The sequence below is a fragment of the Danio rerio genome, chromosome 20, assembly GCF_052040795.2.
Source record: "Danio rerio strain M-AB ecotype USA chromosome 20, GRCz13ab, whole genome shotgun sequence".
Taxonomy (NCBI): domain Eukaryota; kingdom Metazoa; phylum Chordata; class Actinopteri; order Cypriniformes; family Danionidae; genus Danio; species Danio rerio.
This window is the reverse complement of record NC_141040.1, coordinates 50,417,019-50,436,114: the sequence shown is the minus strand read 5'-3', so window position 1 is coordinate 50,436,114 and position 19,096 is coordinate 50,417,019. Positions and strand designations below refer to the sequence as shown.

At 35.4% G+C, this 19,096-nt stretch overlaps 6 protein-coding genes across 6 annotated transcripts in view; 1 reads left to right on the top strand and 5 right to left on the bottom strand.

The window, feature by feature from the left end:
- Positions 1–19,096, bottom strand: part of LOC147839468 (uncharacterized) — a 101,419-nt gene that overhangs the window by 50,439 nt on the left and 31,884 nt on the right. Inside the window, exon 2 of the mRNA XM_087298857.1 lies at positions 15,738–16,043. The gene's annotated coding sequence lies outside the window, so the exon portion shown is untranslated. The remainder of the gene's footprint in view (positions 1–15,737; positions 16,044–19,096) is intronic.
- Positions 1,951–2,911, bottom strand: taar14i (trace amine associated receptor 14i). Its single transcript, NM_001083037.1, is given in 1 exon segment — positions 1,951–2,911. A coding segment is annotated over 1 exon segment (960 nt). The 5' UTR covers position 2,911.
- Positions 5,895–6,857, bottom strand: taar14h (trace amine associated receptor 14h; the record flags this gene model as incomplete). Its single annotated transcript, NM_001083093.1, is given in 1 exon segment — positions 5,895–6,857. A coding segment is annotated over 1 exon segment (961 nt), but the record flags the coding sequence as incomplete, so codon positions are not given.
- taar10 (trace amine-associated receptor 10) overlaps positions 8,784–19,096 on the top strand; it is a 92,954-nt gene continuing 82,641 nt past the window's right edge. The window contains exon 1 of the mRNA XM_087296208.1: positions 8,784–8,892. The gene's annotated coding sequence lies outside the window, so the exon portion shown is untranslated. The remainder of the gene's footprint in view (positions 8,893–19,096) is intronic.
- Positions 11,546–12,503, bottom strand: taar14l (trace amine associated receptor 14l). The gene is given in 1 exon segment (NM_001083103.1): positions 11,546–12,503. A coding segment is annotated over 1 exon segment (957 nt). The 5' UTR covers position 12,503.
- Positions 16,298–17,445, bottom strand: si:dkey-246e3.4. The gene has a single exon (XM_087298940.1). It carries the CDS (start codon positions 17,315–17,317, stop codon positions 16,337–16,339), a length of 981 nt encoding a protein of 326 aa, XP_087155066.1. The 5' UTR covers positions 17,318–17,445; the 3' UTR covers positions 16,298–16,336.

Here is a 19,096-nt window from a genome sequence, read left to right as displayed (position 1 = left end):
CGTGACAGAGATCAGGAGAGAGACATAAGTTTGTGAAGCAAAGTTAATATGTTTTGAATGAGTGTTCTTCAAAGCTCTATGCCACTTAAAATAAACCAGATTTAACAGCAATATTGAGAATACGTCATGACATTTATTTAAATACTTTACATTTTAATGTGGGGGAAACTTTGTATGGGAATACTTTTTCCCTGCAAAAAAATATTTGTTCATTAATAGGCCTGTCACAAAAATCAATATATCGACTTATCGAGCAACACATGAACATGACCTCAATGATATTTGTTAATGCAATATATATCGCCCTTACATAAAAACCAATTATAGTAACACTTTAGCTGATTGCACAACCTCTCTATATCTACTGGAGGTGTCAGTGTCAGTATGGTTTAAAAACACTGTAATATTTACTATAAATGACCTCAGTATATTTCCAACTGGGTGTCTGATGACTGAAAATAGATCTGGTAGCAAATATCGCAGCCTCTTAGTTTTGTACCTTGCACTTTTTTGTTAACGTTTATTATTTAGGATATGTGTTTTCACATTCTGATTCCAATGCCTGATTATTACATTATTAAAATGACTATAATTAAATGAAATATTCTTAAGGACAAAATATGATGTGTTCTTTGGAACAGTGTACTTGCATTGTGATGAAATGTTGTCATTCTGGCATTATATAATGAATGGCATAAAATTATATAATAATAATTGTAATATTGTTTATCGCATTGTATTTTGGAGCAATATATCGTATGACAAAAAAAAAAAAACTTGTTGTGTAAGGCCTATTCTCTAACAGTTTCCGTATTTTGTGATTCACAAGTGTTGGCCATATATTTACGGTTGTGAATTGCACTATGAGAGCTTGATCTCTGCTCTGTCAACTTTTGATGTTCTACAGTTTAACACAGTGACTTTTATTGACATTTTAGAAATAATCTAATGTATAAGAAATGATATATAGAGAAATAAGTCTGTAAATGTGCTGGCAGCTTATTACGAAGTTTTTGTAGAGTGATATACAAGACCAAAACAGACAATATATCAGTTTAAACTATTAAAAATGTTAATAAAAGTAATTTTTTTGAACTTTTCCATGATAAAAGTTGTTGGAAGAAAGACCAATGACCTATAATGCAATTCAAAAGCATAAATAAACAGCGAAAAACAAAAAAAATCCGAATCACAAAATATAGAAAACTGTGTACAGTACACTCAGAAATGAAGGTACACGAGCTGTCACTGGAGTGGTACCTTTCTAAAAGGTACTTGTTTGTACTTAAAGGATATTTATTGGTACCTTAAAAGTATATATTAGTACATACAAATTTTAAGAGGAACACTTTTGTTCTTTTTAGGTACTAATATGTGCCCTTGAGGTATTAAAATGGACCTTTTAGATACATATTTGTACCTTTTGAAAAGATACCACCCCAGTGACAGGCCGTGACCTTTATTTCTGAGAGTGTACATGCAAAAGTGTACAGTACATGCAAAACACATGGCTTCTATTAGACTAAATGTGGCCCATTATTTGACCTTCAGGACTTACATATAAAGTGTGGTTTGTGACATTTGGAATATAATTGCCTTATTCAGGACTGGGGGTTCATATAACATCATAGTTACAGTACAAGCTTGAATTTCCTATTTACAAATCACAAGTAATTCCTCATACGTTAAGGGTCTCGCATTTTACCATCGTATTACTGTTATTAATCTCAAAAGGAAAATGCAAGTTAGGTGTCACATGGAAAAAAAGGGCTACATGCTCATTCTCAGCACATTTTAACAACGTGAAAAAGATCAGTGTGTGTTAAATCAACTGTATCTTGGTAATATCTGAGGAAATATTCAATAGCTGTTTTGTGGTGAGGAGTTGGGTATAAAATGGCAAACAAATGCACATGGACATTAGTATACAGATAAACAAGTGTCTTACATTTAATAACTTTGCACATTCATCAGGGAAGAGTCTCTCTGAAACACTTTAAATGTGAAAATTATTCTTAAGCTTTTCTTAAACCAGGGGTAGAATAAGGCATAAATTATTGGATTAATGGTGGAGTTCAGGAAGAAAATGATCACACCAACATCTCTGAAAAATATGAAGTCAGCAATACTGTATGAAATCACTAAAAAAGTATAATACGGCAGCAAACAGAGGAGAAACACAAAGACCAGAATCCCCAGCAGCATCGCAGCTTTTCTCTCTGATTTGTCGCTGATTTTGTTCTTAGTGGATTCTGTGCTGTTGTGAACCTGAACGGCTCTTATAGCAGTCGCATGTTTCTTAGCAATGACAAAAACATGAGTGTATAATATTATAATGAGCGTACATGGCATTACAAACACAATCAGGAGATCAACAAGGGATGAAATCTCATCTACGACATAAACACACACTCCTGGACACACAACATCAGTGAAGTTTCCATTAACATACAGAAGACGAAAATTATAGAAGAGAGAAAACAACCAGTTGGACAAAGCTGCTATACAGATCACAGTGGGGGAGATTTTCTCAGAGTAAAAAAAGGGAAAACTCAAAGCTAAAAAGCGATCGACAGCTATTAAAGCCACAGTGTGAACAGAAACACTTGTTGCCTGAAAATTGACAAATTTTAAAACTGCACACATGACCGGTCCAGCGATCCAGCATGATTCAATCAGCAAAGTCAATTGAAACGGCATCACAAAAACTCCCACCAGCAGATCAGACGCAGCCAAAGAGAGGATGAGGATGTTGGCAGGTGTGTGGAGCTGCTTGAAGTGACTAACAGAGATGATGACCAGCAGGTTTCCACACACGGTCAGAAGAGCCACAGCTGCTGCGGCCACATACAGAATCACATAGACAGATAAAGAAACAGATCTCTCTGGACACGAGTAGTCCTCGCACATATCAGTTTGGTTCAGTGCTGTAAGATTCATTGTGAAGTATTTTGAAGAAACATCCAAACAGAGCAGGGTTTCCCGTGGACAGATGAAGATCTCCTCAGTGAATGTGCTCTTGTAGTTTCCACTACAGCAGATAAAGACGGGATACAAGCTCACACTGCTTTTTATAAACTTGACATGTTGACTCTTCCCGAGCATCAAGGGAGACAAACATACAGCTGGGAGATCAACTGATTCTGTTCATCCAGAAAAACAGAATATGTGACACACAGATCTAAGTGAAAGCCTGCTGAACTATGCAAAACCTATTAATGCTCTTTTATATTTGCCTTACAATTAAATTTATTCAGTCTGAAGGGCCTAAACTAGGGGAAAAAGGGATATTTGGCCCAAGAAAGCTGTATTTACAACTTATACCAGTCGGGACTGACTGAGTCACTCTAAATCAGGGGTGTCCAAAGTCGGTCCTGGAGGGCCGGAATCCAGCTGACTTTAGCTCCAACTTTCTTGAACACACCTGCCTCGAAGTTTACATCTAGTAAGAGCTTGATTAGCTGGTTCAGGTGTGTTTGATTAGGGTTGGAGCTAAACTCTCCAGGACACTGGCCTCCAGGGCCGAGTGTGGACATCCCTGCTCTAAACAGCCAAACCTTCACCTTAAGGCAGGGGTGCCCAAACCCGATTTTGGACTGCCAGTGTCCTGCAAACTTTAGTTCCAACCCAAATCAGACACACAGATATACACTTACCAGCCACTTTAGGTACACCTGTCCAACTGCTCGTTAACTCAAATTTCTGATCAGCCAATCACATGGCAGCAACTCAATGCATTTAGGTATGTAGACATGGTCAAGACGATCTGCTGTAGTTCAAACCGAGCATCAGAACGGGGAAGATGGGCTGGTTTGAGTATTTCATAAACTGATCTACTGGGATTTTAATGCACAATCATCTCTAGGGTTTAAAGAGAATGCTCCAAATATGAGAAAATATCTAGTGAGCAGCAGATCTGTGGGCGCAAATGCCTTGTTGATGCCAGAGGTCAGAGGAGAATGGCCAGACTGGTTTAAGCTGATAGAAAGGCGACAGTAACAAATGTTTTATTTTGAATTTTTTTTTTTTTTTATAAATTAGTCTTGCACTTCATATTTTCAGATTTTTCATAGTAGATCTATTAATTTCAGTACTGTTACCATAAACTGACATATCAACCATTTGGTAGAGGTTGATATTTTAGAAATTTCATGTGTTGAAATAAATTGCAGTGTGAGTGTTAACTAGCGACATTGGGAGTTAAGAAATGCAATCCACACATTTTTTTCTAGGTGGGGTAGTTGTAGGGTTAAGTTACAAAAGCCTTTATTGGGCTGGCTGGTACTTTTTCAAAAGCATCTGTCAAACGCTTAATGCAAAAGGTACTTTCTTTGTGCGTAAAGGGCAACATTAGTACATAAAAAGTACAAAACTGTAACTTTTGAAAAGGCACCACTCCACTGGCAGATTTTATTACCTTAATTTATGAGAGTACATTCAGTTCCAGACTAAAATGTTAGTCTAAGCTGGTTCCGCTGAAAAAACTTGGCACTGATGTGTCTAAAAATAGATAAGTGGCTTTGTTTTGTTTTTTTGTGTCATCGGCAGCGATTTCATTTATTTTCTTTTTTAAGGCACATTTATAAAAATGAATTACAATATATGTCCTGACTGAACTCTGGCCTAATCCTTAGTTTTAAACCCTGTCTGTTATAGCAAGCCTTACAATTAAGTGCGTTTAAAGTTATTTTGTGAAATCAAATTGCATTTAAATACTTACTTAAACTGTATAGGCACATGTTTATCCTTAGAACATAGCCTAAACCAGTGTCTCCCAACCTTGTTCCTGAAGGCACACCAACAGTACACATTTTCATCCTAATCAAACTCACCACAATCAAATCAGAGAACATTAGAAGAGATTCCAAAACCTGAAATGAATGGGTCAGATAAAGGAGACATCCAAAATATGTACTGTTGGTGTGCCTCCAAGAACAGGGTTGGGAAACACTGGCCTAAACTTAACACGCTCTGTAAAATAAGTGGAATATTTTTTAAGCAGACAGTTCACACAGAAATCAACATCAGCTGGTAATTTACTCTCAGGCCTATAAGATAACATTTGTTCAAGATTAAAGATGATTTTTAACTGAAACTATGATCTGTGGTTATTCTTAAAATGCAAGATAACGGTGGATAGACATCATATAGGTCAAGCGATCGAATGTGTTATACTATTGCTAAAGTGATAGTTCAACTAAAAAACAAACCTACAAAAAACCAGACAAGCAAGCAGTCATGAGTGTTAATTTTGTTTTGTTTGGGTAACATTTTACAATAAGGTTCATTAGTTAATGCATTTACTAACATGAACTAATCATGAACAACACTTGTACAGCATTTATTAATCATAATTGAACATTTACTAATGCATTATTAACATTAAAACTCATGCTTGTTAATATTAGTTAATGCACCGTGAATTAACATGAACTCACAATGAACAGCTGCATTTTCATTAACTAATGTTAACTAACATGAACAAACACTGTAGTAAATGTATTGTTCATTGTTTGTTCATGTTAGTAAATGCATTAAGTAACATTAACTAATGAACCTTATTGTAAAGTGTGACCTTTGCTTGTATATGACAACATATTCTTGTCTGAAATCCACATATAACATAAAGGTTTGCTGTTTTACATTATTAAACTGATTCATTTCAATATGAAGATTGAGTTTGCTGACACGTTCATTCTCAGTGCATTTTAGTTGTCTGACAAAAAGGTCAGTGTTTGATCATTGTCAAGATATAGTTTAAACGAACTGTATCTTGACAATATCTGAAAACAATATTCGAGCTGTTTTGTAGTGGAGACTTTTATATACACAGACATTAGTATACACACATATACAAAAATATATGAAAAGTTAACAACAGGAAGCATTCATTCAATGACTTTGCACATTCATCAGAGAAGAGTCTCTTTGAAACACTTTGAATGTAAAGATTAATTTCAAGCTTTTCTGAAACCAGGGGTAGAACAAGGCATAAATGATGGGATTAGTGGTGGAGTTCAGGAGGAAAAATATTACAGCAACATCTCTGACATGAAACAAGTCAACAGTGCTGTATGAGACCACTATAGAAGTAATATAATACGGCAGCAAACAGAGGAGAAACACAAAGACCAGAATCCCCAGCAGCATCGCAGCTTTTCTCTCAGATTTGTCGCTGATTTTGTTCTTTGAGGATTCTGTGCTGTTGTGAACCTGAAGGGCTCTTATAGCAGTCGCATGTTTCTTAGCAATGACAAAAACATGAGTGTATAATATTATAATGAGTATACATGGCATTATAAACACAAGCAGAAGATCAACGATTGATGAAACAACACCTACAACAGAAACACACACTCCTGGACACGAAACATCAGTGAAGTTTCCATTAACATAAAGAAGAATGAAGTTATAAATGAGTGAAAACAACCAGTTGAGCAAAGCTGCTATGCAGTTCACATTGAGTGAGATTTTCTCAGAGTAAAAAAAGGGAAAACTCAAAGCCAAAAAGCGATCGACAGCTATTAAAGACACAGTGTGAACAGAAACACTTGTTGCCTGAAAGTTCACAAATTTAAAAATGGAGCACATAAGCAGTCCTGAAGTCCAGCATGATTCAATAATCCAAGACAAATAAAGTGGTATCACAAAAACTCCCACCAGCAGATCAGACGCAGCCAAAGAGAGGATGAGGATGTTGGCAGGTGTGTGGAGCTGCTTGAAGTGACTAACAGAGATGATGACCAGCAGGTTTCCACACACGGTCAGAAGAGCCACAGCTGCTGCGGCCACATACAGAATCACATACACAGATAAAGAAACAGATCTCTCTGGACACGAGTAGTCCTCGCACATATCAGTTTGGTTCACTGCTGTAAGATTCATTGTAAAGCATTTGTAAGAAACATCAAAACAGAGCAGGTCTTTTTCAGACCTTCTTCACACACACAAAAAAGCAAAACTCATGCAAGCACAGATGAAGATGCATTTGTCTCTCCAGCAGCTCTGAACGGCTCCTCACTGAAACACAACGTGTAGTCAGTCACCGTTCACCAATTAAGACGTGCTACAACGCACACTGCCTTTTATACACTCGACATGTTGACTCCATTCAAGACGAGCAGCATCAGGGGAGAAAAGTATTCATTTGGGAAATCAACTAATTTAGAAAAGTGTCACAGAGATCTCACACAAAAACATCAATGGTGGTAAATAAAAAGTATAAGCTTAAAGCAAAAACATTGGATCTTTTAAATCTTGATATATGCACACGTCAGTTTTGGATATGCTATTTAATGTGAATTCAGGCCCGTAGCCAGTCTAATAAAAGGCATGATTCTGTTTTTATTTTCGAAAAAAGTTGACCCTTTTTGCAGTTATACGCCTCATTTTTAGTTTAATTATGAGATTTAGTGACATTTTTAGCACTATTTGTAGCTGTATTAGTTTGTCGGATGGTCACTTTTTGATATATCAAAAATATTTCCTAAAGATGTATACTAAAGAAATGTGAAAAATTACTTATTTTTAAAATACATATTTATTACATCATATATCTTTAGAAAAAACAGAAATCTGTTAAAGTTTTAAATTAAAATCTGTAGTCTATTGTCATTTATTAAGCATATATTATAAACTGGTGAAATTCTCTCAGTGAGAATTTGACCATTTAAATGAAAAAAAAAAAAAAATATATATATATATATATATATATATATATATATATATATAAAACATAATAATAATAACAATGTAGAACTTCACAATGGAAAATTCATGGATCATCACAACAATAGCCAAAATAGTATTCAAATCAGTTTCAATAGTATTCATATGGTCCGTTTTTGGTGCTTCACAACCTTTTAATTTCTCAGTTTTTGTTTCAGGAATTAGGTGCAAGATTTAGAATAAAGGTCACCTGTAAAATGTTTTCTCTTATTAAAAACAATGCAGTAGCGAAACATGACTTCTTTTACGTCAGATTGTAAAATGAATATTTTTTTAGCAGTGGCCAAAACTGATTAGCTGAAGTCACATCGAAGCGACAGCCAACGAGGATTCAGCTTGGTGTTAAAGCCTTTTTTGATGGGTTATTTACACTAAAACAGTCAGAATAGGACAAATGAGCTCATGGTTGAAATTCTGTCCCTGTCAGTGAGCGGTGGGTCTTACCACCCGAACTCCCCCTGGCTATGGGCCTAGAGTGTAGGTAGGCAACAGTATGAAATATAGTAGGTCACTAAGTAATTTTTAGCAGAAGACCTATATGGCAACAACTAGTGTAGGTAGGCCTAATCATGGGGGAAATGTTAGCCTATATTTCAAAGTAACATTGAAAAATAAGATAAAAAAAATCACATAAGTGGTATTAAATATGTTCAAGTCAACTGTATAAAACTGTTTAATTGAGATTGGGTGCCATTTGTTTTATGGGTTAAACGTTTGCGCATGCTCTAAAAAAGACAGAGCAGATTATTTATTTACTTATCTATTTATTAATTATATTCATTTTTTTTAAACATTTTATTAGATTTTGGTTTAATAATATGAAATCGATCACAATGTTATTGTACCTTTTCGTCTATGCTTCAGTTGCAGCAGGAAAAAAACTTATATAACAATGAATTGCTTTATAGCGTGCCTCTCATCCAATAAATCACAAAAACAAACAAACTACGCGTCATGTCTGATTTATGAAATACTTTCAGTTTTGTTACGATATTTCAGCAATACCGTTTGCCGGTCTTTTACGCTGAATGAATCTTTTACGCCGCGTGCGCCTCAGTTGAAGTGAAGCAGCAGCTTGACTACACGAGGGCCAGCATATTCGAGGAGGATTCATCTTTACGGCTTGTCTAACAGCGTGAAATTGACTTGAACGAACATCAAAAGGTATGTAGAAACATACAGTACAAGTTATCAAAATTTACGCCATTATATATCATGCTAAATCCGGGTTTCCACCGCCGAGACGTCGATAAACAGTTTGTAAACAATGACACACAATGTACGTTACGTTTACCCCAGGAAGGCTACACCATTTAGTTAGCCTGCTAATTACTTCTAGCAATGAGCTTTTTGCTAAATATATACACAAAATTTCACATTAAGTTTTTAACCTGTCGTTTAATAATTATTGCTTGAACAGATGTGTTTTATAGTAGTCTGATAGCCTAGCCACCTTTAAAAAGTTTATAATTTCAAACCAATAGCAAAAACGGTTTATTATTATTATTATTATTAATAAATAACGTTACTGCCTTGTGTGAAATTCAAATATTTACCTATCAATTTAATTTTAACCTTTAATATTAGCCCACAGTATGTAGGCCTACCAGATAGAGGTAAAGTTGGTTTTATATTTGGACAATCAGACTTTCCCTTTAATAATATAATTTCATAAAAGTATAATTTGCAAACTCTAAATAGTGAAATCATATTAGCAGTCAATGACTATTAAAGTACAACATTTCTCATGGTCACAAAAACAGTGTTAATGTTGATTACAAGTCATACTGGCAGGCTAATTCTGATCAAATATTCAAAGTAACATGGTAAACAATATAGAGACTTCTAAATGAACAAATGTGTGAATATAAAACCAACTTTACCTCTATGCCTACCAGTTCTAATGGTTCCCTGTTTGTAGTTTGCAGTAGCACTGCACGATATTGGTAAAATCAGAGGTCACACTTTATTTTGTTGGTCCGTTTTAGATTAAATGATCCGTATAAGTAGTATGTTTGGTTGGGGTTAGTGTAAGTTTCTTATAGTCAGGTAAATATCTGTTGAAGGAGTAATATCAGCAGATATTATGCAGACAGTCTAAGTCTACTAATACTCAAATGGATCATCAGAATGAAGTGTTATTGCGATATAGAACATTTTGAGGTATGTAAACAAAAACAACGGTCCCAGCGTGTTTCCCGTTTTACATTTTTAATTTCTATAGCTTCCAAGAATCCAAAAAGAGCCACATATTGATAATGTTATGATAGCTGTTTTAACTTGATTGAATTGCCTCTTGTTACAGTTTGATAACAAGCTGGAAATGTTCATGGGCCATTGACATGACCACATTGAAATGCTTTTTATATTGCAATATGAATATAATTTCACCACATTATTTTAATGGCTCTATGTGGAAAGATCTTAATTATTTAGATAGATTTTGGGATGATCAAGTCTTTTTCTTTGCAGTGTGCTTGCATAAATTATGATAAATTATAAGTGAATATAAATACAACAGAGATAAAAGTGAAATAACAGTGCTTTATGGTTTTCTGCAGAGTCTAATGGTAAAACAAACATAAAATAACATGACCATCATTGTATAAACAATAAAAAAAATATGTAAAAAATATTTTTGTTTCAATATTAAATAAATTATATAATCCTGTGATGTGACTATTGCGGATGCACACATTGCGATATCGATGCTTGTGCAGTCGTAGTTTACAGCATTAGCAAATTTTTACGTTGAAAAAAAGTATATGTTCATAAATCTACATGAATGAATTCTAATTAGGATTAAAAGTGAAATCATATCATGAAAATTGTGTCAAAAACAAACCCATGTGGAAAACCTCACAAAGATATGGTTGCTGTTTTGTAAGGGGCTGTGATGTATTAATTAACATTTAGAATGAGGAGTTATTGTCACTGACTGGTGTTTAAAGAACAACTTGTTGTTTTACAGCCTTTAAACATTATTAAAGCACTTAAACCTTTCTTGATAACCTGCTTTTTTTGTTTTACATAGTTTTACAATAAATGCATTATAGAGGGGAGACTGGAGCTATCTTTACAAGTGTCAAAACAGAAAATATACTATATATATATACAGTTGAAGTCAGAATTATTAGCCCCCCTTTGCATTTTTTTTTTTTATATTTCCCAAATGATGTTTAACAGAGTAAGGAAATTTTCACAGTATGTCTGATAATATTTTTTCTTCTGGAGAAAGTTTTATTTCGGCTTGATTAAAAGCAGTTTTTAATTTTTTAAATAAACATTTAAGGTCACAATTATTAGCCCCTTTAAGCTATATTTTTTTCAATAGTCTACAAAACAAACCATCATTATACAATAACTTGCCTAATTACCCTAACCTGTCTAGTTAACTTAATTAACCTAGTTAAGCCTTTAAATTTCACTTTAAGCTGTATAGAAATGTCTTGAAAAATATATAGTCAAATATTTTTTACTGCCATCATGACAAAGATCAAATAAATCAGTTATTAGAGATGAGTTATTAAAACTATTATGTTTAGAAATGTGTTGAAAAAAATCTCTCCGTTAAACAGAAATTGGGGAAAAAAATTAACAGGGGGACTAATAATTTTGACTTCAACCATATATGAATCTCAGTCTTTAGTATTCTGCTGTGGAACAAAATATTAAACAGGATAGTTCAGTTTTAAATGAACATAGGAAACATTTAATAGATGTTTGTATTAAAGAGCAATGTTTAATGACAAAATAATGTATAAAAACACATTAATCTAGAAATAGGAGGGGAAACATTCTCTTATATTAAAATGACCTACATCACATTCATAAGCGAGGAGTCTTTATTCAACGCTTTCAATGTAAAAATTAATTTTAAGCTTTTCTGAAACCAAGGATAGAATAAGGCGTAAATGATGGGGTTAATGGTGGAATTCAGGAAGAAAAATATTGTAGCAACACTTCTAACGTGATACAAGTTAGCAGTACTGTATGGAATCACTAATGAAGTAATATAATACGGCAGCAAACAGAGGAGAAACACAAAGACCAGAATCCCCAGCAGCATCGCAGCTTTTCTCTCTGATTTGTCGCTGATTTTGTTCTTAGAGGATTCTGTGCTGTTGTGAACCTGAAGGGCTCTTATAGCAGTCGCATGTTTCTTAGCAATGACAAAAACATGAGTGTATAATATTATAATGAGTATACATGGCATTACAAACACAATCAGGAGATCAATAATTGATGAAATCCCATCAATATTATAAACACACACTCCTAAACACACACTATCAACAAAGTTTCCATTAACATAAAGAAGTGTGAAGTTATAAAAGAGTGAAAACAGCCAGTTTAGCAAAGCTGCTGTACAGATCACAGTGGGTGAGATTTTGTCTGAGTAAAGAAAAGGAAAACTCAAAGCCAAAAAGCGATCGACAGCTATTAAAGCCACAGTGTGAACAGAAACACTTGTTGCCTGAAAAGACACAAAGTTGAAAACTGAGCACATGACTGGACCAGAGATCCAGCATGATTCAATGAGCCAGGATAAGTGAAACGGCATCACAAACACTCCAGTAAGAAAATCAGACGCAGCCAAAGAGAGGATGAGGATGTTGGCAGGTGTGTGGAGCTGCTTGAAGTGACTAACAGAGATGATGACCAGCAGGTTTCCACACACGGTCAGAAGAGCAACAGCTGCTGCGGCCACATACAGAATCACATAGACAGACAAAGAAACAGATCTCTCTGGACACGAGAAGTCCTCGCACATATCAGTTTGGTTCAGTGCTGTAAGATTCATTGTAAAGCATTTGTATAGCAAACATCCAAGCAGGATAGTTTTTCCTGTGCCTTTCCTCATATAAGTATAAGCACAGATGAAGATCTCTGTGGATGCATTTGTCTCTCCCGACAGCTCTGAAACACAATGTACAGTCAGTCACCGTTCACCAATGAAGACGTGATAACGCACACTGCCTTTTATACACTTGACATTTTGACTCCTTCCAAGACTGGCAGCCTCAGGGGAGAAGAACATTCAGCTGAGAGATCAACTTGTTTAGAAGATGTCACAGAGATCTCATATAAAAAACAGATAGGTAACCTATAAATCACTCATATAATCACCTCTATTGCTTAGGATTGTCTACGATTTTTGCAAAGTCTAGATTTTGGATCAGTTTTAAAACATTATGCTATTTTAATGGGACATTTGTGTATTTAGAACAGAATTAGTTAAATAGACTTAACTTGCTTGTAGGCATGGGACGATAAGCGTTTTACCTTAGTTTGAAAAAGTCAAGATTTTAAAACTGCCAAACTTTTCTGCAATACCGTTCCTATGGTATATGTAAGATATTTTTTTTACATGTAACATTTTATGCTTAGGCAACAGTATCTCCAGCAGAAAATATATCCAAAGATGCCATTTTTGTGTTTTTGAAACTAACGAAGACAGCAGAAGTCAATGATTCATTTGAATTATTTAGCCTAACAGGTTTAGTTTTACAAAGTAAGTTTCTCAAAATAAAATATATTGTGTTCAAAGGGGAAAAAGGTTTTGTGTTTATTACCCAGACATTTTAAAGGAATATATTTTAGAGCAGTAACCACAATATCGTTAAACAGTGAAACCATAATAATTTCATCCAAGGTTATCATACCGTCAGAATTTTACACCGGCTCATGCCTACTTGTTTGTTTAGATAAGCTATTCATAAAACAAATAAAAGTCCTGCTAATTAATTAAACAACTCTTGTTAAACAAACACTTTGTATTCATCGATATTTGATGATTTATTGCATTTATATAGTATAAATTAAAAAAAAAAGGTGCTATTTTAAAAAAAAAGTAGTTTTAATGAAGGTGGCGCAGTGGTTAGCACTGTTGCCTCAAAGCAAGAAGGTTGCTGGTTCGAGTCCTTGCTGGGTCAGTTGGCATTTCTGGAGTTTGCATGTTCTCCCCGTGTTTGTGCGGGTTTCCTCCGGGTGCTCTGGTTTCCCCCACAGTCCAAAGACTGTGAATTGGATGAACTAAATAGGCCTTACGTTGGCGGTTCATTTCACTGTGGTGACCCCATTAATAAAGGGACTAAGCCGAAAATGATGAATAAATAAATAGGCCTTAGTGTATGTGAATGTGAGTGTGTATAGGTGCTTCCCAGCACTGGGTTGCAGCTGGAAGGGCGTCTGCTGGGTAAAACATTTGCTGGAACAGTTGGCGGTTCATTCAGCTGTGGTGACCCCTGCTAATCAGGGACTAAGCCCAAGGAAAATGAATGAATGAGTTTTACACAGTCTTGACCAGCAGGTTTCCCTAGTTTGTGCTGTTTTAAATGCTTTGAGATGGAATTAAACTCAAACTTTTTGGGGAGCAGTTAATTTAGAGCTAGGAAAATGTTTAAATTTCTTCCCATTGATCGGCTGTAGTGTGTCAACACTTAATATTACATAAATGCAGACTTTAACACATTTGACTGTCACATACTCTAATAGTATGTAATTGTTTTGGTCTAATTTGAGCCACTATATAAGGGGATAGTTCACCGAAAAATAAAAACACACGATTTACTCTCCATCAAGTGGTTACAAACCTTAATCCACTTGGCTTCTGTTGAACACAAAAGAAGATACTTTGTAGAAAGCTAAAAATCTGTAACCATTGCATTTTTATAGTAGAAAAACCAATAATGAACGTCAGTGGTTACAGATTTTCAGGCTTTCTTAAAAATATATTCCTTTGTGTTCAACAGAGGCAAGAAACTCAACAAAGGTTTGGAGTAAATGATGACAAGTAAAAGTTTTTGGGGGGGAACCATCCCTTTAAATGGGCGACACGGTGGCTCAGTTGTTAGCACTGTCACCTCACTGCTAGAAGATTGCTGGGTCGAGTCCCTATTGGGCCAGTTGGCATTTCTGTTTGGAGTTTGCATGTTCTCCCAGTGTTGGCGTGTGTTTCCTCCAGGTGCTCCGGTTTCCCTATACTCTCCAAACACATGCGCTTTAGGTGAAGTGGATAAACTAAATTGGCCATAGTGTTTGTGTGTGTGAATGTGAGAGTGTATGGGTGTTTCCCAGTACTGGGTTGTGGCTGGAAGGGCATCCGCTGCATAAAACACATGCTGGAATAGTTGGCGGTTCATTCCGCTGTGGCGACCCCTGATAAGGGACAAAGCTGAAGGAATATGAATGAATGAATGTTTTGAATGTTGCCAAAATATTACGGGGGAACTTTGTTCTGAACAGATAAATAAGCATTTTATCCAAAAGTAGCCTTTGATGCACAAACAGAGCTTCTTTTAAATAATCTGATAATATAACACCATTTCTCAGATTAAATATTCAGTATTGTAAGACATTTTAAAAACACGAATGTAATTTACTGAAACTGAGTTTACGTGCAAGCCCTACTTAAAGAGATAAGTATTCAAATAACTTGCAGTTAGATTACAAACTTTATTCTGATGAATTATGGTTATATTACTGATGTATGTGCCATCAATCCGCCTCTTCTTGTCTTGTTTCTTTCTTTGAATAAGCGGGATTTGAACGCTAGTAGTAACATGAGACAGTCCAGTGACGTCATTTCGAAAATGTTTAATAACTTAACTAAACTTTATTACAGTCTCGCTTCAATCTTCCTCACAACTTCTTCCTTCCTGGAAGTGACACCAGCAAATACTTTTATTAAAACTTAAATAACTTTTAGTCAAATATTTTCAAGGTTTGCTTTTCACATTATTATTAATTTAGCATAAAAAACGATGAACTTAAGGCTCTTTTGACTAAAATATTGAATTATAGAGGAAAGACAGGAATTATATTGCACAAGGTTATATTTCATTGAACTAAATCTGGACATAAATGGTGAAAATGTTAATTTACATTATTATAAAATGCATTGCCCTTTTTCCATGTCAATTGAATACTATTACTAATTACAATCAAACAAAATTGAGCAATTCCACACAAATGTCAACCTTGCCATAAAAATATAAAGTTTTCACCAAAATAGCGAAACCCTTTCTACGTTTTTTTGTGTAGGCTTGTACTTTACAGTACTGCAAAACATACTCAAATATGTCTGCCATTGTTTTCAAACCGTTATATTTAATTTACTAAAGTCAAACAAGTGGCAATTTCACATCCATCACATCCATAACGGAGAGACGTCACATCCATAACCAAGCTTTTCTCTCATAAATGCGAAAATGTAAAATAAAATCAATCATGTTTGTTCTATAGTAAGCCGACTCTTATCCTTTTGATTAGCATCGTTTCTCTTGGGTCGTGCAGTTTAATTCACAGAATTTCTACAAAGTATGTTGTACACTGCACTTTTTTGGCCACATACATAATGCATGCTTATTTTGCTAATTTAAAACATACAATATGTTTACAGATTGATATTTTTCAGATCCCTTAACTCTGTGGGTAGCAGTCAGTATAACGTTAACATACTTTCTCTGTGAATTTACATTTTAAGGTTTTACTGCAATTGTCACATCCATAACGCTGGAATTGCTCAACTACTGAAAACTAAAAAGCAGAAAAAAAGTGTTCTGAGTGAATTTGTGAAACATGCCTGTTTGATTTATTCAATAACTTACTGCACATTCATCAGAGAGGAGTCTTTAGTAAACAATTTAAGTGTGAAAATTATTTTTAAACTTTTCTGAAACCAAGGATAGAATATGGCATAAATAATGGGGTTAATGGTGGAGTTAAGGAAGAAAAATATTACAGCAACATCTCTGATGTGAAATAAGTTAGCAGTACTGTATGAAATCACTAATGAAGTAATATAATACGGCAGCAAACAGAGGAGAAACACAAAGACCAGAATCCCCAGCAGCATCGCAGCTTTTCTCTCTGATTTGTCGCTGATTTTGTTCTTAGAGGATTCTGTGCTGTTGTGAACCTGAAGGGCTCTTATGGCAGTCGCATGTTTCTTAGCAATGGCAAAAATACGAATGTATAGTAATATAATGAGTGTACATGGCATTATAAACACAATCAGGAGATCAATAAGGGATGAAACCATATCAACGACGTAAAGACATTTACCTTGACAAATGACATTAGTGAAGTTTCCATTAATATAAAGAAGAGTGAAATTATAGAGAAACGAAAACAGCCAGTTAAACAAAGTTGTAATGCAGATCACAGTGGGGGAGATTTTCTCTGAGTAAAAAAAAGGAAAACCTAAAGCCAAAAAGCGATCGACAGCTATCAAAGCCACTGTGTGAACAGAAACGCATGTGGCCTGAAAAGTCACAAAGCTGAAAATCAAGCACATCGCTGGTCCAGAAATCCAACATGACTCAATGACCCAAGATAAGTGAAACGGCATCACAAAAACTCCCACCAGCAGATCAGACGCAGCCAAAGAGAGGATGAGGATGTTGGCAGGTGTGTGGAGCTGCTTGAAGTGACTAACAGAGATGATGACCAGCAGGTTTCCACACACGGTCAGAAGAGCCACAGCTGCTGCGGCCACATACAGAATCACATAGACAGATAAAGAAACAGATCTCTCTGGACACGAGTAGTCCTCGCACAGATCAGTTTGGTTCACAAGATTCATTGTGATGTACTTCTATAATTTCAAACATGATTGCAACTTATGCTCCTTGGGATTGAAACTGTAAAAATATTGCTCATCCTTTGAAATTCAGTCCACGATGAATTCTGAAGGTTCAGTGATATCACCTCATGCCGCCTTTTATACACTTGACATGTTGACTCTTTCCGAGCATCAAGGGAGAAGAACATACAGCTGGGAGATTTCCAGATTCTGTTTGTCTGGAAAAAGAATAATTTGATTAAGAAGGTTGCTGGTTTGAGTCATGGCTGGGCCAGTTGGCATTTCTGTGTGGAGTTTGCATGTTCACCTCATGTTTGTGTGGGTTTCCTCCGAATGCTCCGGTTTCCCCCACAGTCCAAAGACATTGCATGAATTGGATTAACTAAATTACCTGCAGTGTATGTGAATGCAGGAGTGTATGGGTGTTTCCCAGTACTGGGTTGTGGCTGGAAGGGCATCTGCTGCTTAAAACATATGCTGGAATAGTTGGTGGTTCATTCCGCTGTGGTGACCAATATTATGAGACTAAGCCGAAGGTAAATGAAAAAATGTAAAAAAAAAAAAAAACAACTGTACAAGCTTTCGATAGAGTAAGACACCATCAGTGCGTCCAAAATAGCATATTGAATAAGTAGGTAAAACATTAATTTGACTACACAAATGGTCTGTTGAGAATGAATATGCAACACAATCTCACAGCAATTCGTAACTTTTTGATTTAGTGGCTAATTCGTATAAATTCGTACAATCTAATTCAATTTAGTACGATTTGCTCATCTCACAATTACGGTTAGGTTTAGGGGTGGGGTTAGGTGCCACGCCTCCTTTTAAAATCTTACAATTTCGTACAACTAAACTTTTACGAATTCGTACGAATTAGCCACTAAACTGACAAAATGTAAAATACTTACGTTTTCTCGTGAGATCAGGCTGGAAAATGTATATGAAATAAGTTCTGACATGATACATTTCTTGGTCCCAGTCCCATTTATGAGTTCTTCAAGTGTACACTGAATATTAATTTTAGGATCTCAGCAGATGTTGTAGTTTATGAAGGTATTTTTGCATCCATTGCATTTTCCAATTTATTCATAGTAGTGATGGGCATACTATTTTTCAGATAGTCTTTGGGGAACTATTTATTAACATCTCCTATTCACACATCTTGCTTAAGAAATGTGTCATACATCTATAACAATTACTTGTGGAATGCAGTTTATTAACGAACAAAAGCTAGCAAGAACAACTCTTCTTAACAGGTTTGGCAGGTTTTCGCAACAAAATTAGCCCAATAAATGGCCAGAAAACCTAGCCCAAAGTTCAATCACAACTAAAGTTAGCCCATGACATGAAAATTAAAACAGGCCGGCACCCATTTATAAAATAAACATTTTACATTACTGTAGCCTACGCATTGCACATGGTTTCTTATTTCTCTAACTATTTAAAATTCTGTTATCATAAAATTAATCTAGTCTGAGAAAACCTTTTTACGTTTTGTCAGATTAGAACTGGGGTGTCAAACTCAGTTCCTGGAGGGCCGCAGCCCCGCATATTTTAAGTCCAACCCTGCTTCCAAACATCCCCCTGTTGGTTTCAAACAAGCCTGAAGGACTCGATTAGTTTGATCAGGTGTGTTTAAATAGGGTTAAAGCTAAACTGTGCAGAGCTGCGGCCCTCCAGGAACTTAGTTTGACACCTGTGGTTTAGGCGGTAATTCGTACAAATTCATAGGCGTTCATACATAAAAAGGAGGCATGATGGCACCAAATCCTAAAT

Coding starts and splice junctions, on each gene's coding strand:
- si:dkey-246e3.4 (XM_087298940.1), bottom strand. CDS start 17,317: ATGAATCTTGTGAACCAAACTGATCTGTGCGAGGACTACTCGTGTCCA.